The sequence below is a fragment of the Mustela putorius genome, unplaced genomic scaffold (genome assembly GCF_011764305.1).
Source record: "Mustela putorius furo isolate JIRA1106 unplaced genomic scaffold, ASM1176430v1.1 tig00001419_pilon_pilon_pilon, whole genome shotgun sequence".
Classification (NCBI taxonomy): Eukaryota; Metazoa; Chordata; class Mammalia; order Carnivora; family Mustelidae; genus Mustela; species Mustela putorius.
In genome coordinates this window covers 148,953-169,266 of record NW_025421736.1, presented here as the reverse complement: position 1 = coordinate 169,266, position 20,314 = coordinate 148,953, and the positions used below count along the sequence as shown (strand labels likewise).

At 53.7% G+C, this 20,314-nt stretch overlaps 1 protein-coding gene and 1 long non-coding RNA gene across 4 annotated transcripts; one reads left to right on the top strand and one right to left on the bottom strand.

Moving 5' to 3' along the window:
• Positions 1 to 5,940: 5,940 nt before the first annotated feature.
• Positions 5,941 to 9,348, bottom strand: ARSA (arylsulfatase A). Of its 3 annotated transcripts, none has more exons than XM_004775342.3 (9): positions 9,078 to 9,348; positions 8,381 to 8,633; positions 7,969 to 8,209; positions 7,633 to 7,851; positions 7,389 to 7,558; positions 6,977 to 7,101; positions 6,757 to 6,884; positions 6,470 to 6,572; positions 5,941 to 6,378 (listed from the first exon to the last, which is right to left on the bottom strand). In XM_004775342.3, the coding sequence occupies exons 2-9, from the start codon at positions 8,596 to 8,598 to the stop codon at positions 6,059 to 6,061; spliced, it is 1,524 nt and encodes a 507-aa protein (XP_004775399.1). In that variant the 5' UTR covers positions 8,599 to 8,633; positions 9,078 to 9,348; the 3' UTR covers positions 5,941 to 6,058. The 3 variants fall into 3 exon arrangements, with proteins under 3 accessions (XP_004775399.1, XP_004775398.1, XP_004775400.1); XM_004775341.3 differs by having other exon boundaries at positions 9,145 to 9,348; XM_004775343.2 differs by having other exon boundaries at positions 9,175 to 9,348.
• A 78-nt stretch (positions 9,349 to 9,426) lies between these two features.
• LOC123394086 lies at positions 9,427 to 12,903 on the top strand. Its single transcript, XR_006608854.1, has 2 exons — positions 9,427 to 9,950; positions 10,604 to 12,903. It is a non-coding gene; the product is annotated as an uncharacterized LOC123394086 (long non-coding RNA).
• The last annotated feature ends 7,411 nt before the right edge of the window (positions 12,904 to 20,314 follow it).

Below are 20,314 nucleotides of genomic sequence, written 5' to 3'. Positions count from 1 at the left end.
CTCTTACTGATGTTTTGGTGTATTTTTTTCCAGTCTCCTTTCTATACATGGGTTTTTATTGTATTTTGTCTGCAACCAGAGAGAGATCGGGGGATCCAATGAAGAATTTAAGGCAAGACAATGAAAGCAAAGCAGCCCGCACCACTGTGAAGTGAGCCGCGTGTGATGTAAGATGGCCTTCACACCTGAGTCTCTAGTTCTGAAACACAGACCAACAAATGCATGATCAGAAATGTTAGAAACCAAACAGCCAGAAAAAGGAGGAAAAAATAGACCCGAAAATCAACTTAGTAAGCTTATTATTATGCACACTGGATTCTGTATTTTACATGTAGAGAACACCATTCTCTTTGGATGTCTGTGAAAACAGACATCTTCAACACTAGACCATGGAACAGGTGTGACTCCAAGCTTTCGGCTCTAGGCGGGTCTAGACCAGACAGGGCAGGAGGAGTCAAGCAGTCGTGGCTGCTGGAAGGCTTCTGGGAGGACAAGAGGCTCCTCCTTGAGGTCCTGTGACATGGGTGCTTGGCCTGTGTCCTGAGTGCTGCCATTCCTGGGCTCAGCACTGGGCTCAGTCTCCTGCCGGAGGAAGGCCAAGGGCGGAGGGCCAGGCTGCCGGTCTTGCCGAAGACCCACAGGGTGCTGCAGTGAGGCGTGTGTAGGAGAGAGGCAGGGGGGAGGAGACACCAGTGTGAAGGCCAAACTCAAGGCTCCCTTAACCATCACTGGAAGGATGAGAAACGGGAATATTTACCTGCTGGCTCCTGGCCCCCACAGGTGGGGGGCTGCCCCAGGAGTGCGCACCTTCTGCCCTTCAGAGCCGCTCATAGGCGAGTTGAGAGCAGAGCAAAGCAGCCCTCTGAGGGTCGTCCGGCCACAGCTGAGGCCAGCAGTCCTGTCCCCAACTTTGGATCCTTGAAAGCCCAGCGGTATTTCTGACCTCCTCAGGAGAGGCCCCGAGGGCAAAACCCATGACCAGGGAGCATGCGGGAAGACCCTCCTGCACTCCCAAGCAGGGATCCAAGGCTGCCCCCAGGATGCAGAAGTAAGTGGCCCCCTCTGAAGAGAGGCTATGAGGGAACAGCCTCGGTGCTGAGCAGAGCAGGTACCAGGCTCCTCACCACTCCTCAGGTGGAAACCATTGCAGTGAGCTGGCTGGTTTGCAGGTGTGGACAGGTGTGGTGGAAACCGTGCAGGCGTGAAGGCCAGGATTGATGCAGCACGGGGGCTCTCCCGGAATGCGTCCTCACCCCCACCACCTGGGTCCTGTTCTACAGAGTTGGTGTACAAGCCAGCAGACAGGTCCTGTCTGACACCCAGGTGCCCGTCCTGAGGGAGCACCCACTGAACCCAAAGTCAGCCACACTGAGCCCTGCTCCCTCAGACCTGCGAATCAAGTCCTTGTACGCACAGAGCTCGGCAGAGACGAGGACTAAACAATCTACCTAAAAGCTGTCTCAACCATCATTTGAGTTGATGGCAAAAAGGGGAACCTGGATTTTATTATTTATTTCCTTTGCGTAGATTTGGGGGCAGTTGGCCCCTGGCACCTGTGCAAAGCCCCCGTGACCCGGAACCCCACGCAGGGCCTGGTGGGGACCTCGCCACTCCTTGGCCTTTACCTACACAGGACATGCTGACCCTGGACGGCACAACCCACCTGCTCTCCTGGGGGGGGGGGTCCTGCATGAGGTTGGCCTGTACCTGCGGTCAGCGGAAGGGGCATGGAGGAGGCTCCTGGGAAGGGCAGCAGAGGAGTGGGTGCAGCACCACCGGTCACCGGGACCCGCCTTGTCCTTGCTTGGGACTCCACGTAGGGACTGGCCTGTGCGGCTCACGCGGGGAGGCAGCTCAGGGAGGTGACTCGCCCAGCAGGGTAGGAAGAAGGAGGTCGTGCTCTTCAGACATGACACCCACCCCAAGGGTGGCAGCACGGGCACAGGTGGTTCCCCAGGGCTGTGCCTTGTGTCCACCCCAAACGGCACATTACATGGAGCCTCTGGCAGGGACCATTCCTGTCCCCGCCAGTCCACTTTTAAAAAATTTTATTTATTTATTTATTTGATGGAGAGACCAAGAGGACACAAGCAGACAGAAGAGCAGAGGGAGAAGCAGACTTCCGGCTGAGCGGGAAGCCTGATGTGGGGCTCGATCCCAGGATCCCAGAATCATGACACTTAACTGAGTCACACAGGTGCCCCTGTCTCTAACCAAAGGAAATTTAGTGGGACAGTGCTGAGGACTCCTAGGGTGGAAGAGAAGGCATGACAAGTGTGCCCCAGAGGGTCAGTGGCTGCCTCTAGAGTCGATGGGCCGCTCCTGCCCCCAATCTGGCCCAGCTCTGCTGTAAGAAGAAGCCCCTTCTTCTGTTCTGTGGGTCCCCCCCCCCCACCTGGAGATCCACATCCGGGTGATGGCCAGCTGCTAGACCAACGGCCCCTCCCTCCAGGTCTCACTGGGCAGTGGGTGCTCCTGGGCAGTGCTCCATGTGGTTCTAGTGTTTGCCAAGTGATGAGATGTTTCCACTCCTGCTGGGGAGTCCGGGGCCAGGCCACCTTCCCACAACTGCTCTCTCTAGGGCCCTAGCTGCCTGTCAGCTCGGAGGGCACCCCAGACCCCTCTTTCTCCCTTGGGTCCCTTTCTTCTGAGAACACCTGGAGAGAGAGACTCAGCTCTCCCTCCTTGCTTGGGGGTGTTGGGGGGTGTTGGGCTGCTAGCAAAATACCGTTTGTGCCGCAGTGTGGGGAGGGGCTGTCACGCCTTGGCCCTTGTGGCTGCGAAGGTTCACAGGGACCTTCACACACAGGAGCTGCGGAGGCTGACAGGGAGGCATCTCTTTTGTGGCTCACCCCTGCACCCGGCCAGGGGTCAAGGTGAATGGACCATCAGACCCCAGAAAGGCGGTGTTGGGGTGCAGCAAGGAAAGGTTACACCTGCGTTAGTGCTGTGGTGACGCGATCTACAAGAGCATGGAGAACTCGGCTGGGATTGCAGGCATTGCCTGGGCTGCTCTGAAAAATACATGTACTTTCCTAAGTAAAAACATTCAGGCAAGAGGCAAATATAAGCTTTACTCTGTGAAAACATCCCCTTTGCTCCCCCTTCTGGTCACTTGGGGGACAGGTGAGCAGGTGCCCAAGGTGGGGGTGGTCGGGGGAGGGGTCCTCAGCAGGTGCTGCTCACCTGCTGCCACTCCCGCTGCTCCGGACCTCGCCTCTTCCTTCCCAACGCACCTGGAGGGACACCACAGCCCCGCTGTGTTTGTTCCGTCCATTGCAAGCAGAGAGAGCCCCTTCCAGAGGAGACCCAGCTGCCGGAGGACGTTGCTCCGTAGGAATGGAAAGCTACCGGTCTTGAATGGTGACTCTTACGCTCACAGGGAAAGGGGCTTTTTTTTTTTTTTTTTTTTTTTTTTTAAATCAACAGCAGCTAAGAAGGGAAGAGCAGGGATACCGTAGACAGCATTCAGGACCACCTCGAGTGTGTGTGCTCACACATATGAGCTAGTATGTGTCTCTCCGTACGCATGTGTGTGTTTGCACATGTGCACAAGTGACTGGACGGGGAGCAGCTAGAATGCCGAGACAAGCATTTCTGCTGCAAAACCATCCCAGCAAGGGGCACCTGGATGGCTCAGTGGGTTGAGCCTTTGCCTTTAGCTCAGGTCATGGTCCCGGGGTCCTCTGCAGGGAGCCTGCTTCCTCCTCTCTCTCTGCCTGCCTCTCTGCCTACTTGTGATCTCTGTCTGTCAAATAAATAAATAAAATCTTAAATGAAACAAAACCACCATCCCAGCAAGACCACCAGTGGGCTGGGAGGGTGACAGTCTGCTTCTCCCCAAACCTTGGCTGCAGCGGGTGGGTCTCAGCGTAGCCAACAGGGGAACGTCCCTGATGTGCTCAGTGACCTGGATCCCCACTCCCCCCGCGGTGGATCCCCACTCCCCCTGCGGTTATGCTCCTAAAGGACCCACACTCCTCGTTTGTGGCACGTAGCGCAAAATTCTCATTTCTCTTCAAGTATACAATACAGATGTGACAACCTAAGTGTGTAGCTTTACTGCTTTGTACATACGTACACAGTTTCCACCCTCCAGTACCCCTAGTGTCCCTTCTCAGGTAATAGCCATATGTCCCCCACGCCCACCCAGGTGGAAGGGGCCCTATTGTGCCCGAATCCCACCTTCCAGAGATCTCAGAGCTGACGCCCATACCCTTCGCTAGACAAGAAGTGCCCTGGGAACAGGGAGGGGTTCCCTCTGGTGATCTGGGCCTCAGCATCACACACAGCCCTCTGTGTGGAGCGAACTTCAGCCAAGTGGGTGGCGGGCCCAAAGCAGCCCCTGCCTTTATGGGTGTTAGCGCTGGTGTGGTTCTTGCCGAGCACTTGGGTATCTGGCGGACACGCACAGACAGTGGGCCTGCTTTAGTTCCTCAGGCCTCCCTCTGGAACCAAGGCCCCTTGAGGTGACTGTGTCCCACCAGAAGAGAAGGGGCAGCCTACAGGAGGGCACGCCCAGCTCATCTGGGCCCTCCTAACCAGCATCACTGGCTGCAAGGGTCCCCAGGGAAAGCACTGCCCTAGGGGGGGCAGCTCCAAGACACAGCAGGATCTGAGGCATGAACAGCTTCTGGGCTGCCTGTGGACACAGTTGCCGTGCATCCCGCGTCTCATTCCAGCAAGACTTCTTTGGTCTGAAAGGGACAGATAACCCCCCAGCAGCGGCTTAAGCCGGTGGTGTTGATTATATCATGAGCTCTGGAGCTAGGTGGCTGGGGACATGGGTTTAGCAGCTGCAGGCTGTCTGGGCGGGACAGTGAGAGCACAAAACCCTCACTGCCCCAAGAAAGAATGCTGCAGGGAACCTGGCAGACAATGACTGACCTTTCGTGGACCAGGACTTAGCCATGTGGCATTCAGGGACCAGTCACTGGATGGGATTGTGACTGGCTCAGACTGGGTTCTGGAGAGGCCATGCCTCCTCGTCCACGGGCCTCTGCCCAACACTGGGAAGGCGAGGGTCTATCAGCAGGATGTGGATACCACCCTCAAGCATCCAGACAAGCTCTTCTTGTCAAGCTGGCCGGGAGGGAGCATGGGTATCCGTGTGCACCTGTCATGTGTGCACACACAAGGTGACTACAAGGTCTACACTTTGCTCACGTGGGTACAGGTGGGTGGTTGGAGTCCCCTCTGCAGAGAGCACACCAGCCCCACCAGAGGATGGCTGAGTCAGCACACCAGAGCTGAGGGCAGTGGGGAAGGCCTCAGAGGATATGAGGCTTCTAAGGAGCCTGAACGTAATGCTGAGCACCGCTGGAGAGTGTGGCCTGCAGAGTGCGGAGCAGGGAGGGAGCCAGCCCTGAGCTGCGCCTCCTCTGCTGGGTGGGACAGGGCAGGTGGAAAATGCAGAGCTCCGAAAGGGGCAGAGGCAGGGTCTGGGGGTTATCCCAGGGGCTTGTCTCCTCTTACCCACCTGGAGTGTGCAATCGTCATCCACCCTCAGCCCTCAGCCCCTCGGACGGGTTTCTGAGAAGAGCCTGCCCCCCCACCCCCCACCGCCCCAGTCGTGGTGCCCCCACGGACTGTCCGGGCACACCTGGGGCTCACGGGTGCTCGGCAACTTCAAGGTCTCTGCCCACCTTGCCCTCACACCCACCCACCCTGCTCCTGCCACACAACAGCACTTTCGATGGCTTCCTGGCTTCCGGGAGGGACACACGCACACTCAGGAACCCAGCTTGCACTGACAATCACAACGGCGGTGGGCAGCTCCCGGAGCCCAGTGCTTGGGTTCAGATCCCAGCCTGACCTCATAACAGCTGGGTGGCCTCAGACAAGTTGCTGAACCTCTCCACACCGATTTCCTCATTTGTAACCCAGGCAGAACAGCACCTACCTCTGGGGTCATCATAAGGATCAGATGAATTCCCACGCTTGTGAGTATCACATGGTGTTATTAGGTTACTGGGTACAGAGCCCCTCCGCACACCCACACTGCTGCCGCCAACCATCCCGGGTGGGGCAGGCGCCCTGGGCGGGCCTGCCCACGCTCTCAGGCCTGGGGCTCTGGGCAGTGGCAGCAGGAAGGCCGGGGGGTGCAGCCAGGCTGACAGCAGATCTGCAGGGCAGGGTCCTCGCCACGGGCCATCTGGCTGGGGCTGAAGGTCACCGAGGAGTCGAACTGGGCCTTGAGCAGCTGGAGTTGCTTCAGCGCCTGCATCGCCTCGGGGGCGACCTCGGCCACGCCTCCCAGAAGGTTGTAGTTCTCTCCAGGGTCCTCAGACAAGTCAAAGAGCAGCGGGGGCTCGTGGGCAGTCAGCGGGTTAGAGGCGTGGCAGGCGGGGTCCGGTGTGGTGTCACTGTGGATGGAGCCTGGGGAGGGGGGGCACGTCTGGGCGAGGGGCAGGAGGGGCTGGGCTCTGGGGCTGCGAGGGGTCCGCAGGGCTGGGGGAGAGGAAATTACCCTGGGTGAAGAAGTGAGCTTTGTATTTCCCACTCCGCACAGCAAAGACCCCATGGACCTCGTCTGGGTAAGCCGAGTAGAAGAAGAGAGACTGCCGAGGGCTCTGGGGGCAAAGTCAGGGATCACAGAGTGGGCAGGGGGCCCCCAGCGCTCATGTGCATCTGCCTGGAGCCAGCGGCCTTGTGTCAGGCCCTGGACATGGAGCTGCTCCTCGCTCACCCAAGAAGCCCCACTGGTAGCCCCATCTGGATGCCGGACAGCCAGGGTCCCAGGGTCATAAGCCTTACCTTGCCTGTGCCCAGCAGCAGGGGGCTGAGGTCGACACCATCCAACGTGACGTTGGGCAGTGGAGCCCCTGTCAGTGTAGCCAGGGTGGGCAGCAGGTCCAGGGAGCTGGCCAGCTCATGGGTCACCCCTGGAGGCAGAAGGCTGTGTGATCACTCCACTGGCCATCGGGGTCGGGGAGGTGGGGCCGAGGGTTTGTGAGGAGAGGGCCTGCAGACTGACCAGGAGCGATGTGGCCTGGCCAGAAGGCCAAGGCAGGCTCCCGGACACCACCCTCAAAGGTGGTTCCCTTTCCACAACGAAGAAGGCCAGAGCAGCCGCCATGGGACATCCTCATGGTCTCCGGCCTGGGGCACACAAGGAAGCTGTCAGTGGTGCTCAGGATGACCCCAGAGTTCCACACTGTGTGCAGAAGTGGTCAGCACACACCTGTCCCCTCTGTGTCCTAGACCAGTACCTCCACACACCTGTGGCCCCCAGCTTCCCACATGCCCCATGGGTTACCATAACACAGCCAGCATCCCCCCGGACACCCTTAGCTGTACGTCCTCAGCCAGTGGTCAGGATGGGGAGGCCCCAGGGACCGGCCAGTGAGGCGTCAGCCAGCACGTCCCCACCCCCTGCCACAGCAAACCCGTTGTCTGCAGTGAAGATAACCAGCGTCTCTCCGAGCAGCCCCAGGTCCCCCACAGCTGTCATCAGGGCCCCCACAGCTGCGTCCAGCTCCATCAGGGAGTCCCCAAATGGCCCTCGGCCTGAGCGCCCGGAGAAGCTCTGCCCGCTGAACTGGGGGTAGTGGGTGTGCTGTGGGTGGAGACAGGAGTCAGTGCAGGCTAGGGGTCAAGGGCAGCTCAGGGGACAAGGCCGCGGTCACTCACGTGAGAGGCATAGTACAGGAAAAATGGCCGGCCCTGGCGCTGGGCGTCAGCCATGAGGTCACGGGCGAAAGCCACGTAGCGGGCCTCCAGTCCAGGTAGCCAGGGGGGCTGCGCTTCCACGGACAGGTTGGCCAACAGTGGGATAGGGACCAGGCCCTGGTCACAGCTGCCATCACAGGGGGTGGACGGCGGAAAGCAGGTCAGGTTCTGGCAAGGGCCCTGGGGGAGCAGGTCCATTCAGGAGTCTGGGCTGGGGGGTGGGGCTCAAGGGGTTAAGGGGAAGGGGACTGGTCAGGGGTGGGGAGGAGGGTGGTTGAGGGCCCTGGAGGTTCCTACCTGGTCATGGGAGTACGGGATGCCCAGGAATCGATGGAAGCCCTGGTGGGGGGGCAGAAAGGCCCCCTCAGGCCCCACCCCAAGGTGCCACTTGCCAGCTATCCCTGTGAGGTAGCCTCGGGCAGCCAGGACCTCAGCCAGGGTCACCTCCTCCAGAGGCAGGCCCCCTCGGGAGCTGGGCTCCAGAACTCCAGGGTACAGGCCCATCCGGACTGGGAGTCGGCCGGTCAGGAGCGCAGCCCTATAGGGCAAGTCAGAGTCCGTGAGCCAGAGGGAAACTCAGGGTGAAATGGACACACGGAGGGATGAGAGGGGAGGACGACAGAGAAATGCGAACCTCTCCAAAGAGACAGAGCCCTCTGCCTCCCCGGCTGGAGCCCAGAGTGAATCTGGGAGATGCCCCCTCACTTACCGGGAGGGTGTGCACAGAGACATGGGCACATAGAAATCGGTGAAGCGCAGCCCGCCTGCGGCCAGCTGGTCCAGGTTGGGGGTGGTGGAGCTGGGGTGCCCATAGGAGCCCAGGTCCCCATAGCCCAGGTCATCAGCAAAGATCAGCATGATGTTAGGTGGGCCAGCAGTGGCCAGGCCTAGGGCCAAGGCCAGAGCGAGAGCCCACAGCGCCACCATGGCACACAGCAAGGACGGGACTGTCACAAGAGACCCTTGGGAGAGAAAGCAAACTGGCTCCAGCATGCTCTACCCCAGAGACCCCAGATCCAAGCACTATCTTCCCCTGAGACCCCAAATCCAGATACTACCTCTCCCCAGAAATCCCAAAATCCAGGCACTACCTCTCCCCCCGAGACCCCCAAATCCAGGAGTTACCTCTCCCCAGAGACCCCAAATCCAGGCCCTACCTCTCCCCTGAGACCCCCAGATCCAGGCGCTATCTCTCCCCCGAGACCCCCAAATCTAGGCGTTACCTCTCCCCGGAGACCCCCAGATCTAGGCGTTCCCTCTCCCCAGAGACATCAAATCCAGGAGCTACCTCTCGCCTGAGACCCCAGACCCAGGCACTACCCCCTTCTTGAGACCCCAGATTCAAATACTCCCCGACCCAGACAACCCCTTCCTGAAGTCCCAGCGGACCTCCGGAGACCACTGACCCCAACAGAACCCAGGAGACCGTAGCCTGGGATATAACTCTCTGGAGACCCCCGGGGACCAGGACACCTGATTCTCGGGCGATCGGACCCTCTTCACCTAAAGGCTGCGGCTCAGGCTCGTGGTCAGGGACAGAAGTCACATGACACTGACCCCCGGGTCCGGCGCGGCTGGACGAGGCCAGTACCCGGCCGAGGAGGGGCGGGTCCCGACAGCGGACAGCGGTGCCCTACGCGGGCGCTTCCGCCTCGGCCCCGCCCCGCCCCCGTCCCCGCCCTGCGGTCCCGTGACCCTCCGCGCGCGGCGGGCCGGGGCGGGGCTCGCGGGGGGCGGGGCCGACAGGGGGCGGGGCCTGCTTGGGTCTGGACTGGGTCGGGGTTGGGCTTGGGGGCGCGGGGCGCTGGGCGGCTCGCGCTCGGCCCCCTTCGCGCCCCGAGGCCGTTGGAGGGGGCCCGGCTGGAGCGGCGCGCGGGGTCGGGCGGGGCCCCCGCACCTCGGACTGGGTTTCTGGGTCCTTTTGGAAAGGCCCTGAACGCGCGGGGGGTGTGGGCATCGCTGGATGAGCCGCGCGGAACGAAGCGGTGGAACCCGCGACTGCTGGCTTTTCCCCCAACGTTACTTCCGGCGAGAGAGCAAACTCCTTCAAACCCTTTCCCCTCCGTGCACGCGTCTCCGCGTGTGTGTGTATTGGGTGCGTGTGCGTCCGGGTGTCTGGGGTCTGGCCTGCCTTGGGGTTACCCAATGGGAAGAACCCACCGGCAGGAGACGAGTAGGCTCTGGCTCCATCACTGGACCACCTTGGACAGATGACTTCACTTTTGTGGTCCCCAGTTGGTTCAGCCGTCTCGAAGTCAGAGGGCGTGCCCAGGAGGAAGGTTAGCTGGGTGTTTTACTCTGCAGTAACTGGGGCCCCCAGCCCGCAGCTCAGCTCCCTAGGGCAGCTCCCCCCACCCCAGGAAACTCTCCAGGGCAGCTTTCTGGCCTCAGTTTCCCCCACAAGCTCAGGGCATCCCTCTGGGACCTCTGACCTCAGGAAGACCAGGACCTGGGTTTCTGGTTGGGGAGGCTCCTGACCCTGGAACTGACGGGAGAGTGGACAGCGCCCTGAATGGCCTCTGGGAACAAGGGTTGGGGAACAGGGCACAGCTTCCACTGAAGCCGCACCCCAGCTGGGGAGCTGGCATTTTCCTGACAAAACATGAAAGCTCAAGACAAGGGGGAGTGTGGGGGAGCAAAATTTGAAGGGCAGGAACTCTCAGAGATGGGGCTCAGGGTTGTGGTCAAGACTTGCTGCTGACCTTGTGGGGAAAGGAAGGGTCCAGTCTCTGGCAACCCAACCCCTTGGCGGCACGTTCCAGGGTGGTTTCTGGGCCTTTGCGTGGGAGCGGTATGGGGCTGAGTGGCCAGGACAGGAAGTTTTTCTGTGGCCCAGAAATCTTTGAACCTGTAATTGGAGCTATCACAGCTGGTCGGCGCTGTGAATTGGAGTTTAAAAGGAGTTAACCAAAAGCACTTTCTTCCCTTTCAGCCGCAAGCTGGAAACTACCCCAGGCAGCCAAGGACCTGCCCTGATTCTTGGGAAGAGCCTGCCTGCGGTTGTAATGTTACGCAAAAGGCTGGCATCTCCCCCTGCGGCTGCTCAGGTGTGTGCACACGGGACCGCTGCACCAGCCCGGCCCTGACCTCTAGGTAGGGGGAAGGTCTGTGTGCTGCCAGCTATGTTTGTTCAAAGCCAAGCCTCTGCAGGCGCCTGAGTCTTTTGGAGATGTGAGTTCTTTTTTGGCATTGCTGCAGGAGCTGGCAGGAGGGTCAGCTTGGGATAGAGGCCTGATGGGAGGCAGCCTGCCAGCCGCATGATGTGGCTCTGGACGCCTGGGACATTGCTAATTTGGAACTGACGCCCACAGTTAGGAGAGGGGCCTTGCAATGAGTGGTGCTGGTCTTGTCTTTCTGTACCTAGGACAAAGGAGGAGAGGCCTCTGTCTCCTGTGTGGGGTGGGTGGGGTGGGTGAGTGTCTTCAGTGAGAACGAGAAGGGGCTGGCTAATGTGGGGACCCAGGACGCCAGAAGCCATCTGTGGAGGCCTCCAGCTCCATCCTTGTTGTCCTCGGCAACCACTGTTCCTGTTCTTGCCCACCCGGGTGGGATTTCCTCCCCTGCAGCCACCTTGATGTGGTGTGATTGGCCCCAGTTCCAGAAGGGCACAGCAGGTGGGTGCATCTCTCAACCAAGGGAGGGAGGTTTCCTTGACCAAACTTCAGTCAGGCTCCTGGACTGGCTCCTAGGCCCATCTGTGCACCTCCTTGTAAATCCCAGTTTTAGCAAAAGCGCTTCCCCTCGGTATCTGATCAGGTTCTTCTTCTTCTTCTTCGAGATTTTATCTATTTATTTGAGAGAGAGAGCACATGGGGTGGAGGGGGAGCAGAGGGGGAAGCAGGCTCCCCACCGAGCAGGGAGCCCGACATAGGGCTCCAGCCCAGGACCCCAAGATCATGTTGTGAGTGGAAGGCATCTGGATGGTTAACTGACTGAGCCTCCCAGGGGCCCCCTCTGATCAGGTTCTCTATCTTCTCCTCCCCCCCGCCCCCCTGCTGATGTCTGAATCCCCTGACCTGTCCTTGGCCAGAATCCTGGCAGGTTGGTTGAACCAGAACCCCCCTCACCCCTGATGATTTTTTCTTGTGAAGCAGTCGGGCATTCCCACTGACCCCCACTTGCAGCTTGGCTATTGTAGATCAAGTTTTCCTGGACCCTCATAGGGTCCCTGTCAGTTTATCTTTAAACTGATAAAGATTAACAGGAGAAAGCCCATGCATTTGTTTAATTTTATAAGCTTCACCTGACATGGGAGACTTCATAAGGAAATGACCCGGAGAAACAGTTAAACCTGCGTATTTTGTGCTTGGTTGGATGGGGACTGGATAGCTGTGGGAGATTGTGGCACGTTGAGGTGTACGAGGCTGGTGAAGTGAACTGGGGGTGCCCATTTGTTGGGCTTCTTCCCTTTGTCTCTGGCACAAGGCTGTTCCTGTTCTCTGGGGACAGGGAGGGTGCCTCTTACAGGAGGGTTTGATGGCCTGTTTCAGGGGACAAGGGCGGCGAGGTTAGAGTGACCGTCCTGCTTCTGCTGTTTTCTCAGACCCCTTCACCTTGAACTATGCAGTGTGCAAGGCGTCATCGCTGGGGGTGGCATGTTCTGAACCCCATTACCATAGGGGTCTCACTTACCCATGCCGCAACCAGGCCTGAGCCCCCACCACGAAATTCCATCGCAGTGGTCTGTGTACGTACCGTGATGGTCCTGAATAACGTGTGCTTACTGTCTTCACTGGTTAAATGTGTCCTTTCTACAAAATTCTGGTGAGCTGACATACAGTGTCCCATTAGTCTCGGGGGCACAAAGTCACAGGCCAGCAGTTTCACACTTTCCTCACTGCTCGTGCGGTCAGTGTCCTCCTGGCCCCCACCGCCTAGCTCATCCTCACCCCTCTGGTAACTGCCTGGTTGTTCTCTGTTGTTAGGAGTCTGTTTCTTGGTTTGTCTCTTTTTTCTTTTGTTTATTTGTTTTGTTTCTTAAATTCTGCATATGAGTGGATTCATATATTTATCTTTTTCTGATTTATTTTACTTAGCACTGTAATATGTAGCTCTATCCATGCCATTGCAAATGGCAAGATTTCATTCTTTTCGGTGGCTGAGTCATATCCTGCTGTAGAGATCTGCCGCTTCTCCTTTACCTGCTCGTCAGTCTGTGGACCATGGACACTTGGGCCACTTCCATAATTTGGCTATTGTAAATAATGTTGCAATAAACCCAGGGTGCATGTATCTTTTTGGATTAATCTTCTTGTATTCTTTGGGCAAATGTACAGTAGCGGAGTGACTGGATCATAGGGTAGCTCTATTTTTAGCATTTTGTGGACTCTCTGTACTGTTGTAGAGTGGCTGCACCAGGTTGCATTCCCACCAACTACCTTAGCATTTTAAGAAGTGTCAGGAATAATTCTTTCTTTTTTTTTTATTTTTTATTTTTTTTTAAAAGATTTTATTTATTTATTTGACAGAGATCACAAGCAGGCAGAGAGGCAGGCAGAGAGAGAGAGAGAGAGGAGGAAGCAGGCTCCCTGCCGAGGAGAGAGCCCGATGTGGGACTCGATCCCAGGACCCTGAGATCATGACCTGAGCCGAAGGCAGAGGCCCAACCCTCTGAGCCACCCAGGCACCCAGGAATAATTCTTTCTTTAACAAGGTGCTGACTGGGAGGTTCTCATGGCATCCACTGGAAAGGAGAGGGCTTTGGGAAGGCTCCCAGAAAGGGGGTGCAGTTTTGAGCCGGTGGGAGGTTTACTGCCCTGGAGTGCGTGGCTGGCGTGCAGCGGTGTGCCTCTGGCTCTGCTGTCCCTCTGCCCCTGCCCCACTCACTGCAGATCAGTAGGTACCCTCTGGCCCCAGGCCTCTGACCTTGCCGTTCCCTACCTGAAATTCTCGACCTTACATCAGCCTTGGCTATCTCCCCACCTCCTTCAGGTCCATTGGGATGTCACTGTCTCAGTGAGGCCTTCCCTGGTGTCCAAGCGCCTTCTCCTACTCTCTGCCCAGTTGTGAGCTGTTGCTCTTAGTTGACGTAAGCGAGGCTTAGCCTTGGCCGGGATGTGGCAAGTCTGTATTATTCCTACCATTATTGTCATACGGTGGTGCAGGGCCACGACCATGAGGAGTGCCAGACAGGGACAGTGTTCCGCAGGGGGCTGGGGAAGACAGGGCTCACCTGGGTGACAGCAAGGTGGCGAGATGAAGTCAACCTGTCAACTGAGTTACCAGCAGGGGGGAGGTCTTTCAAGTTTCATTCAGTCTTGCATGCAAGGGGAAAGCCTCCGAGAGACTACCTCAAAGATTCATTCAGGGCAGGAAAGAGAATCGCTGTTCGTCTAGATACAAAACAACCTCTGGTTACAGATCACTTTACCGTGAATGACACGCAGCTGGGCTGGTGACCGGTTCCCAAAACAGATTATGCCATCATTAAAGGTCATCAGATCATTGCCTGTGCAATTTCATCAGGAATGCTAATTTCTGAAGCTCTGCCCAGACCAGCCAGGGGACAGTTTTCCCTTTCCAGTGCTTTCTTTCAAGGGACTGGACGGGGCTCAGACTGAGCATCTTCTCAAGGAGATCCAGTGTTTAGCAGCAGATTCTAGACTCCATGTGTGTGGCCACCGGGACCCCCTACTGCAGAGCCTGGTGCAGGTCTGGCCTCGGGGGCTGGGGTCAGATGTCAGTGCATGGGTCCCAGGGCTTGAGGAACGTAAGGCTGTGGTGTAAGCTCCTCCGGAGGTCAGAGTCTAGCCTTCCAGGTCAAGACAGGGGCACTTTAATGTAAACGCAGGAGAGAAGACTTAGACACCAAGGGAACTGCACCATTTTGCACATCTCCTTCAGCAAAGTCCTGAGGAATGGATATTGGAGGAAGATGACCCTAAATCAGGTGAGACTGACAGTGAGCGTCCTTCTGGATCTGAGAGACTGGGATGGTATTGACCCAGCACTAGCAATTAAAACCAGGGCTCACGATAGCCCATGTGATGAAGCTGAGATGCTGAAAAGTCCTTGGCTTGGTGGTGTTGAAAAACAAAATTCAACTGAATAGATGTAAAGATCTAATTAGCTTTATTCAGTGATTCTTGGATCAGGCAGCATCCCATCCAGTAAGAAGAAGGGAGCTCCAAGGAGTTGTACAAACTGGGAGGATTTTAGAGGCAGAAGAAAGGAGACAAGGAAGTAAAAAGAGTGGATTGCTTCAGGCAAGGTCCCCTTTCCTTCCAGAAGGCAGGGGTCTCATCACACAGACGACCTCACTGGGCTGACCAGGAAATTCCAGACTGATGGGTTGAAATTCCCCTACTGGGAGAGGCTGAAACTGCAGTTAGGTTAGGTTATAAGTCTTGGGGGGGGCTTAGCAAAAGTGACTACATTTTGGAGCCTGTCGTTTCTTTTTAGCAGTGGAGAAAAAGACATCCAAAGTCTGGGACATGAAGATACTGTGCTTCACCTGCTCAGTTGTCCCCCATGTATCCTCTAAGAGGGCCTGGAGGACATCCCTCCATCACCAAGATAATAAAGGCTGTAGTTTGGAGAAGGCAGGGGAGCAGCAACCCTCCTGAGAGGCTCTGGGGAAGCTGCTGTAGGGTGAGATGAAACAGAGCGAGGAGATAATGGGGTGGCAGAGGCCACGCGGCTAGGCAGGTGTGGTCATCATGTTGGTCAAACATAGTGATGTGGACTCAGAGACCATTGCATTGGCTCATTGGCCACGGAGTCACCCTCCAGGACACACAGGGGAGTGCCGGTGGAGGCTTGGGTGGTGCTGGAAAACCCTGCGTCTCAGGAACTGGCCTGCACTTGACTCACCACGCAGGAAAGTCGCTCCAGCTCCTCCTCCAATTCCTGGACATGAGTCACTCACAGACCTGAGCCCTGTGCCAGAGGGAAAGACCTGGCGGAAACACCCAAGGCCATGCTGTCTTCCCTGTGGCCTCCCCTGCAGGGAGGTGCAGACTTTGCCAAGGTTGCTATGCACTGGGCAGGGTGGGGGGTGGGGGAGGCACTTGAAGTTTTCAGGGATTGTCGGGTACTCGTTTTGATCTAAAGCCATTCCCTGGACATAAGTCCATCTCACAGTGGACATGGTGGCTATGCAAATTGATCTTGTGTTAATTTCCCCAGTTGTCAAGGTATATTGAGCAGCCAATGCAACACTATTTGCTGGTCCAGGCAAGGACTTCCAAGGCAGGCCCAGTGAGGCCTCTAGAACACCACTCGAGTATCAGCTGAGGAAACACCAGCTACTTTGACAGCTAAACCCCTAAGACTCAAGAACTTAATAAAACAGATTTCATTTCTTGTTTTCAGAAAGTCCAGTTTGCAACACTGGTAGGGATGGGGGGGCGGGGCTCTCTTCTCATTATAGTCATTTAGGGACCAGGACAAAGGAAGTGCTGCTATTTTCAACATACAGACTTCAAGTCATCCAGGATACCTACATCCAGCAAGCAGAAGGGTGAGGAGAGCAGGCAGGCTTGAGCAGGAGGCCTTTGTGGGTTAGGGTTAGAGTAGCACATATCATTTCCACCCAGATCAGTTCCAGAACTCTGTGACATAACCCTACCTAGATGCAAAAGGGGTTGAGAGGTGTGGCCTATTGGGGCCAGCAGTTGGGGCACCAGCTTTCCAACACGTCAGTTTGTCAACTGTGGCAGAAGAGTAACTCCCTAGAGAACCAGTTCCACGGTGTTTCTGGGGGCCCGGTGCATTTCTAGAAGCTCAGACTAGATGCTTCTCTTTCAGTCCTTCCAGCGACTTTGTAGGCACTAATCCTGGTGTATTAAATCCCTTTTTGGTCAAATTAGCTATGCACAATTCTGTAATCTATATCCAAACTCTAGCTTTTGCATTCAGTGAGACGAGAGGTTGGGGAACTGGGGGGCCAGTGTGTGAGGGATCACTTGGAGGGACATGGGTGATGTCAGAACTTGAGATGTCAAAATCCGGGGGTGCTTCAGTGGCTTAGTCAGTTAAGCATCTGACTCTTGATTTCAGGGTAATGAGTTCAAGTTCCTAGTTGGGCTCCATACCCCGTGTGGAGCCTGCTTAAAAAAAAAAAAAAAAAAAAAAAAAAAAAAAAAAAAAAAAAGATGCCAAAATCCTAAGTGAATGAGAAGATGTAGGTGACCATTTGGGACCCATTGGTACAGTGCCATATTCCTAGTACCTCATATTTTGGGGTCTGTTTGTGTGTGTATAGGTCTATAATAAACATCTTAAAATGTAAAATGTCCTTCTGTTATCTATACACTCATTTAACATCTGTCCAGCAAACAATCATTAAACACTTATGTGTGCTGACTGCTGTGGTTGAATAAGAAAAGCATTTCTGGGGTGCCTGGGTGGCTCAGTGGGTTAAAGCCTCTGCCTTCGGCTCAGGTCATATCTCAGGTCCTGGGATTGAGCCCACATCGGGCTCTCTGCTCAGCAGGGAGCCTGCTTCTCCCCTTCTCTCTGCCTGCCTCTCTGCCTACTTGTGACCTCTGTCAAATAAATAAACAAAATCTTAAAAAAAAAAGAAAAAGAAAAGAAAAGAAAAAAGCATTTCTGAGGCACCTGACTCAGTAGGTAGAACATGTACTTCTTGATCTCGGGGTTGTGAGTTCAAGACCCACATTGAGTATAAAGATTACTTTAAAAAGTTAGAAAAAAAAGAAAAAGAAAAAGATTTTCAACAACATAACCCAGTGCAAAACATTTGGAAATGTTCACTAGAATAAAATTTGCCTTCTTTTAAATGTATGTAGCTGAGCTTGAAAGAAAGCAAGGGATATCCCCAGAGACACTAAATGAAATGGAAACTAAAAGCAAGAGGGCAAGAAAGCATGTTATTGGGGACATTCTCAGGATTTTTAAAGACCCATAACTTCAGTGATGGGCTAGAAAGACTAGAAAAAATTGGATTTTCAAAAAAGAGAAAAGATATTGTGATGATCTCACCACAAGATGCAAATACAATCTCTCCTCAGAATTCATAAGCATAGACTTACCTTCAAATGGGTGTGGGTTTTAAATATATATTACCTGGGTGGTTTGGCATTGAGTTGAAGTGGTTGTAGGTTGGCAGCATGGGGGCGTCTAGCAGGAGCAGATGCAAATAATCTCTGGAGGACCACTGTCTTAACTCAGTCTCTCCAGGTTCTCACAGATTGGGTTAGCCAAACATGAGGTCACAATCTAAAATCATAAACCATATAAGTATGCTAAAAATGTTCACAGAGATAAAAGATGCAATTGAAAACCTGGAAAAGAGATGAGAAATGGTCAGAAAGGATCTTGGGGAAAAAAAAAAAGGAAAGACTCTGATAGATTTGAAAATGAACAAAGTATAACTTTATTTTTTAAAGGTTTATGTATTTATTTGTGAGAGAGAGATAAAGGGAGGGAGAGACAGAGAGGGAGAGAGAGAGAATAAGCAGGGGGAGTAGCAGAGGGAGAGAGAGAATCTCAAGCAGACTCCCCATTGAGTGCAGAGCCTGGTGCAGGGCTGGATCCCAGGACCCTAAGATCACGACCTGAGCAGAAATCAAGAGTCAGACACTTCATTGACTGAGCCACACAGGTGACCCCAAAAATATAACTTTAGAAAACAAAAATAAAATTGAAATTTCAGCAGGCAGATTAAATAGCAAACTAGACACAGCTGAGAATTATTGAATAGGAAGCTGGCCCTAGAGGGACACCTGGGTGGCTCATTTAGGTAAGCGTTTGCCTTCAGAGAGACCTGATCCTGAGATCAGGTCATGATCTTAGGGTCCTGGATCAAGCCCTGCATTGGGCTACCTGCTCAGTGGGGAGCCTGCCTCTCCCTCTCACTCTGCCTCTCCCCCTGCCTGTTCTTAGGCTCTCCCTCTCTCTCTCAAGCAAATAAATAAAATCTTTAAAAAAAGATAAAAAGAAGATGGGTCTACAGAAATTACCCAGAATACAAAATAGACTGGGAGATGAGAATATTTTAGAATGAGAGGGTCTAACATATTTAAAAAATTTTAAATCTTTAAAAAATTTCATACCTTATAATTTCATTAAATGTATTCACAACGTTGTAGAACCATTACCATTATCCATTTCCAAAACTTTTCATCATACAAAACAGAAACTCTGTACCATGAAATAATAGCCACCTATTCCCTCCTCTCCCAGCCCCAGAAATATCTCATACAAGTTGATCATACGTTTGCCCTTTTGTGAATCAGTTATTTCACTTCACATAATGCTTTCAAGGCTCATCCATGAGATCTAACATATTTTTACAGAGGATACTGAGGAGATACAACATTTAAAAAGATGATACCCGGGAAATTCCAGATTCGATGAAAGACGTAGGCCGTAAGACCCAGGAGTCATAACAAACCCCAAACAGGACAACTAAAACCAAAACAGCACCTATATATAAATTGAAATGGAATCATATTAAAGATGACAGGCTCTTAAAAGCATCCAGAAAGAACAAATACAGAAAGAATAACAACTTAACAGCATTTATTTCAACGTCAGCAGTAGAACCTAGATGACAATAGAATCGTAAGTTAAAAATGTGGAGCGTAAATAACTGTTAATCTAGAATTGAATACGTAGGTTGACAGATTGCTACCTGCCTATTCTAATATCCATCATGCTTTCTCCCTCATTAATAGAGCCCTGATTTTGATGTGGGGGGGCAGTCATGTGTTCACCTAAGAAAGAACTTCATTTCCTAAGCTCACTTGCAGCCAGACTCAGTTCTGACCAATGAAATAAAGCCGGGTTATTGAGTAGGGTTTAAAAAAAAAATCCTTAAGGAGGTCAGACATCTGTTCATGATGAAAAGCTCTCTGTAGATGACAACTAGAAGAGGACCTTCTAAATCTAGTAAAGGCCATCTACCAAAAAACCTTCACGTAATATCATACTTAATGGTGAAATATCAGATACTTTCCTCCCATGACTGAGAGCAAAGCCGGGCTGCTTGCTCTGACTACTTCTATATGACACTGTATTGGTGGTCCCAGCCATTGGAATAAGGCAAGAAAAATAAATAAAATGGAGAAAATTCTAAAGAAATAAGTATTTTGTTATTTACTGATGACCTGATTATGTAGAAAATCCTGAGGAACCTATAAAAATGCTACTAGAACTAAGTGAATTTAACAAGTTTACAGGCTACAAAGTTTATATACAAAAATATATACTTTTTTGTAGATAACTTTTTCTTTTTTTTGGCTAGTATACTGAATATACTATACTAACAACAAACAATTATAAAATGAACTTAGGGGTGCCTGGGGGCTCAGTTGTTAAGCGTCTACCTTCAGCTCAGGTCATGATCCCAGGGTCCTAGGATCGAGCCCCGCATCAGGCTCCCTCCTCAGTGGGGAGTCTGCTTCTCCCTCTCCGACTCCCCCTGCTTGTGTTCCCTCTCTCACCATGTCTCTCTCTGTCAAGTAAATAAATAAAATCTTTAAAAAAAATAAAAAAGGAAATGAACAAAGACAAAAAGAGACCAATAAAAAACCAGAACTAACTGTAGAGAACAAACTGATGGTTCTAGTAGGGAGGGGTGTAGGGGGATGGGTGAAATAGGTGAAGGGGATTAAGAGCACGCTTACCACAATGAGCACTGAGTAAGGTATAGAGTTGTTGAATCACTGTATTATTG

Excerpts from the sequence above, each read along its gene's own strand:
- ARSA (XM_004775342.3), bottom strand. The coding sequence starts at position 8,598 with ATGGTGGCGCTGTGGGCTCTCGCTCTGGCCTTGGCCCTAGGCCTGGCC. Across the intron at positions 7,102-7,388 it reads ATCTTCACTGCAGACAACGG|GCCGGAGACCATGAGGATGT; the intron begins GTTTGCTGTGGC and ends TGTGTGCCCCAG. Across the intron at positions 6,573-6,756 it reads TGCTGCTGGGCACAGGCAAG|AGCCCTCGGCAGTCTCTCTT; the intron begins GTAAGGCTTATG and ends CTTTGCCCCCAG.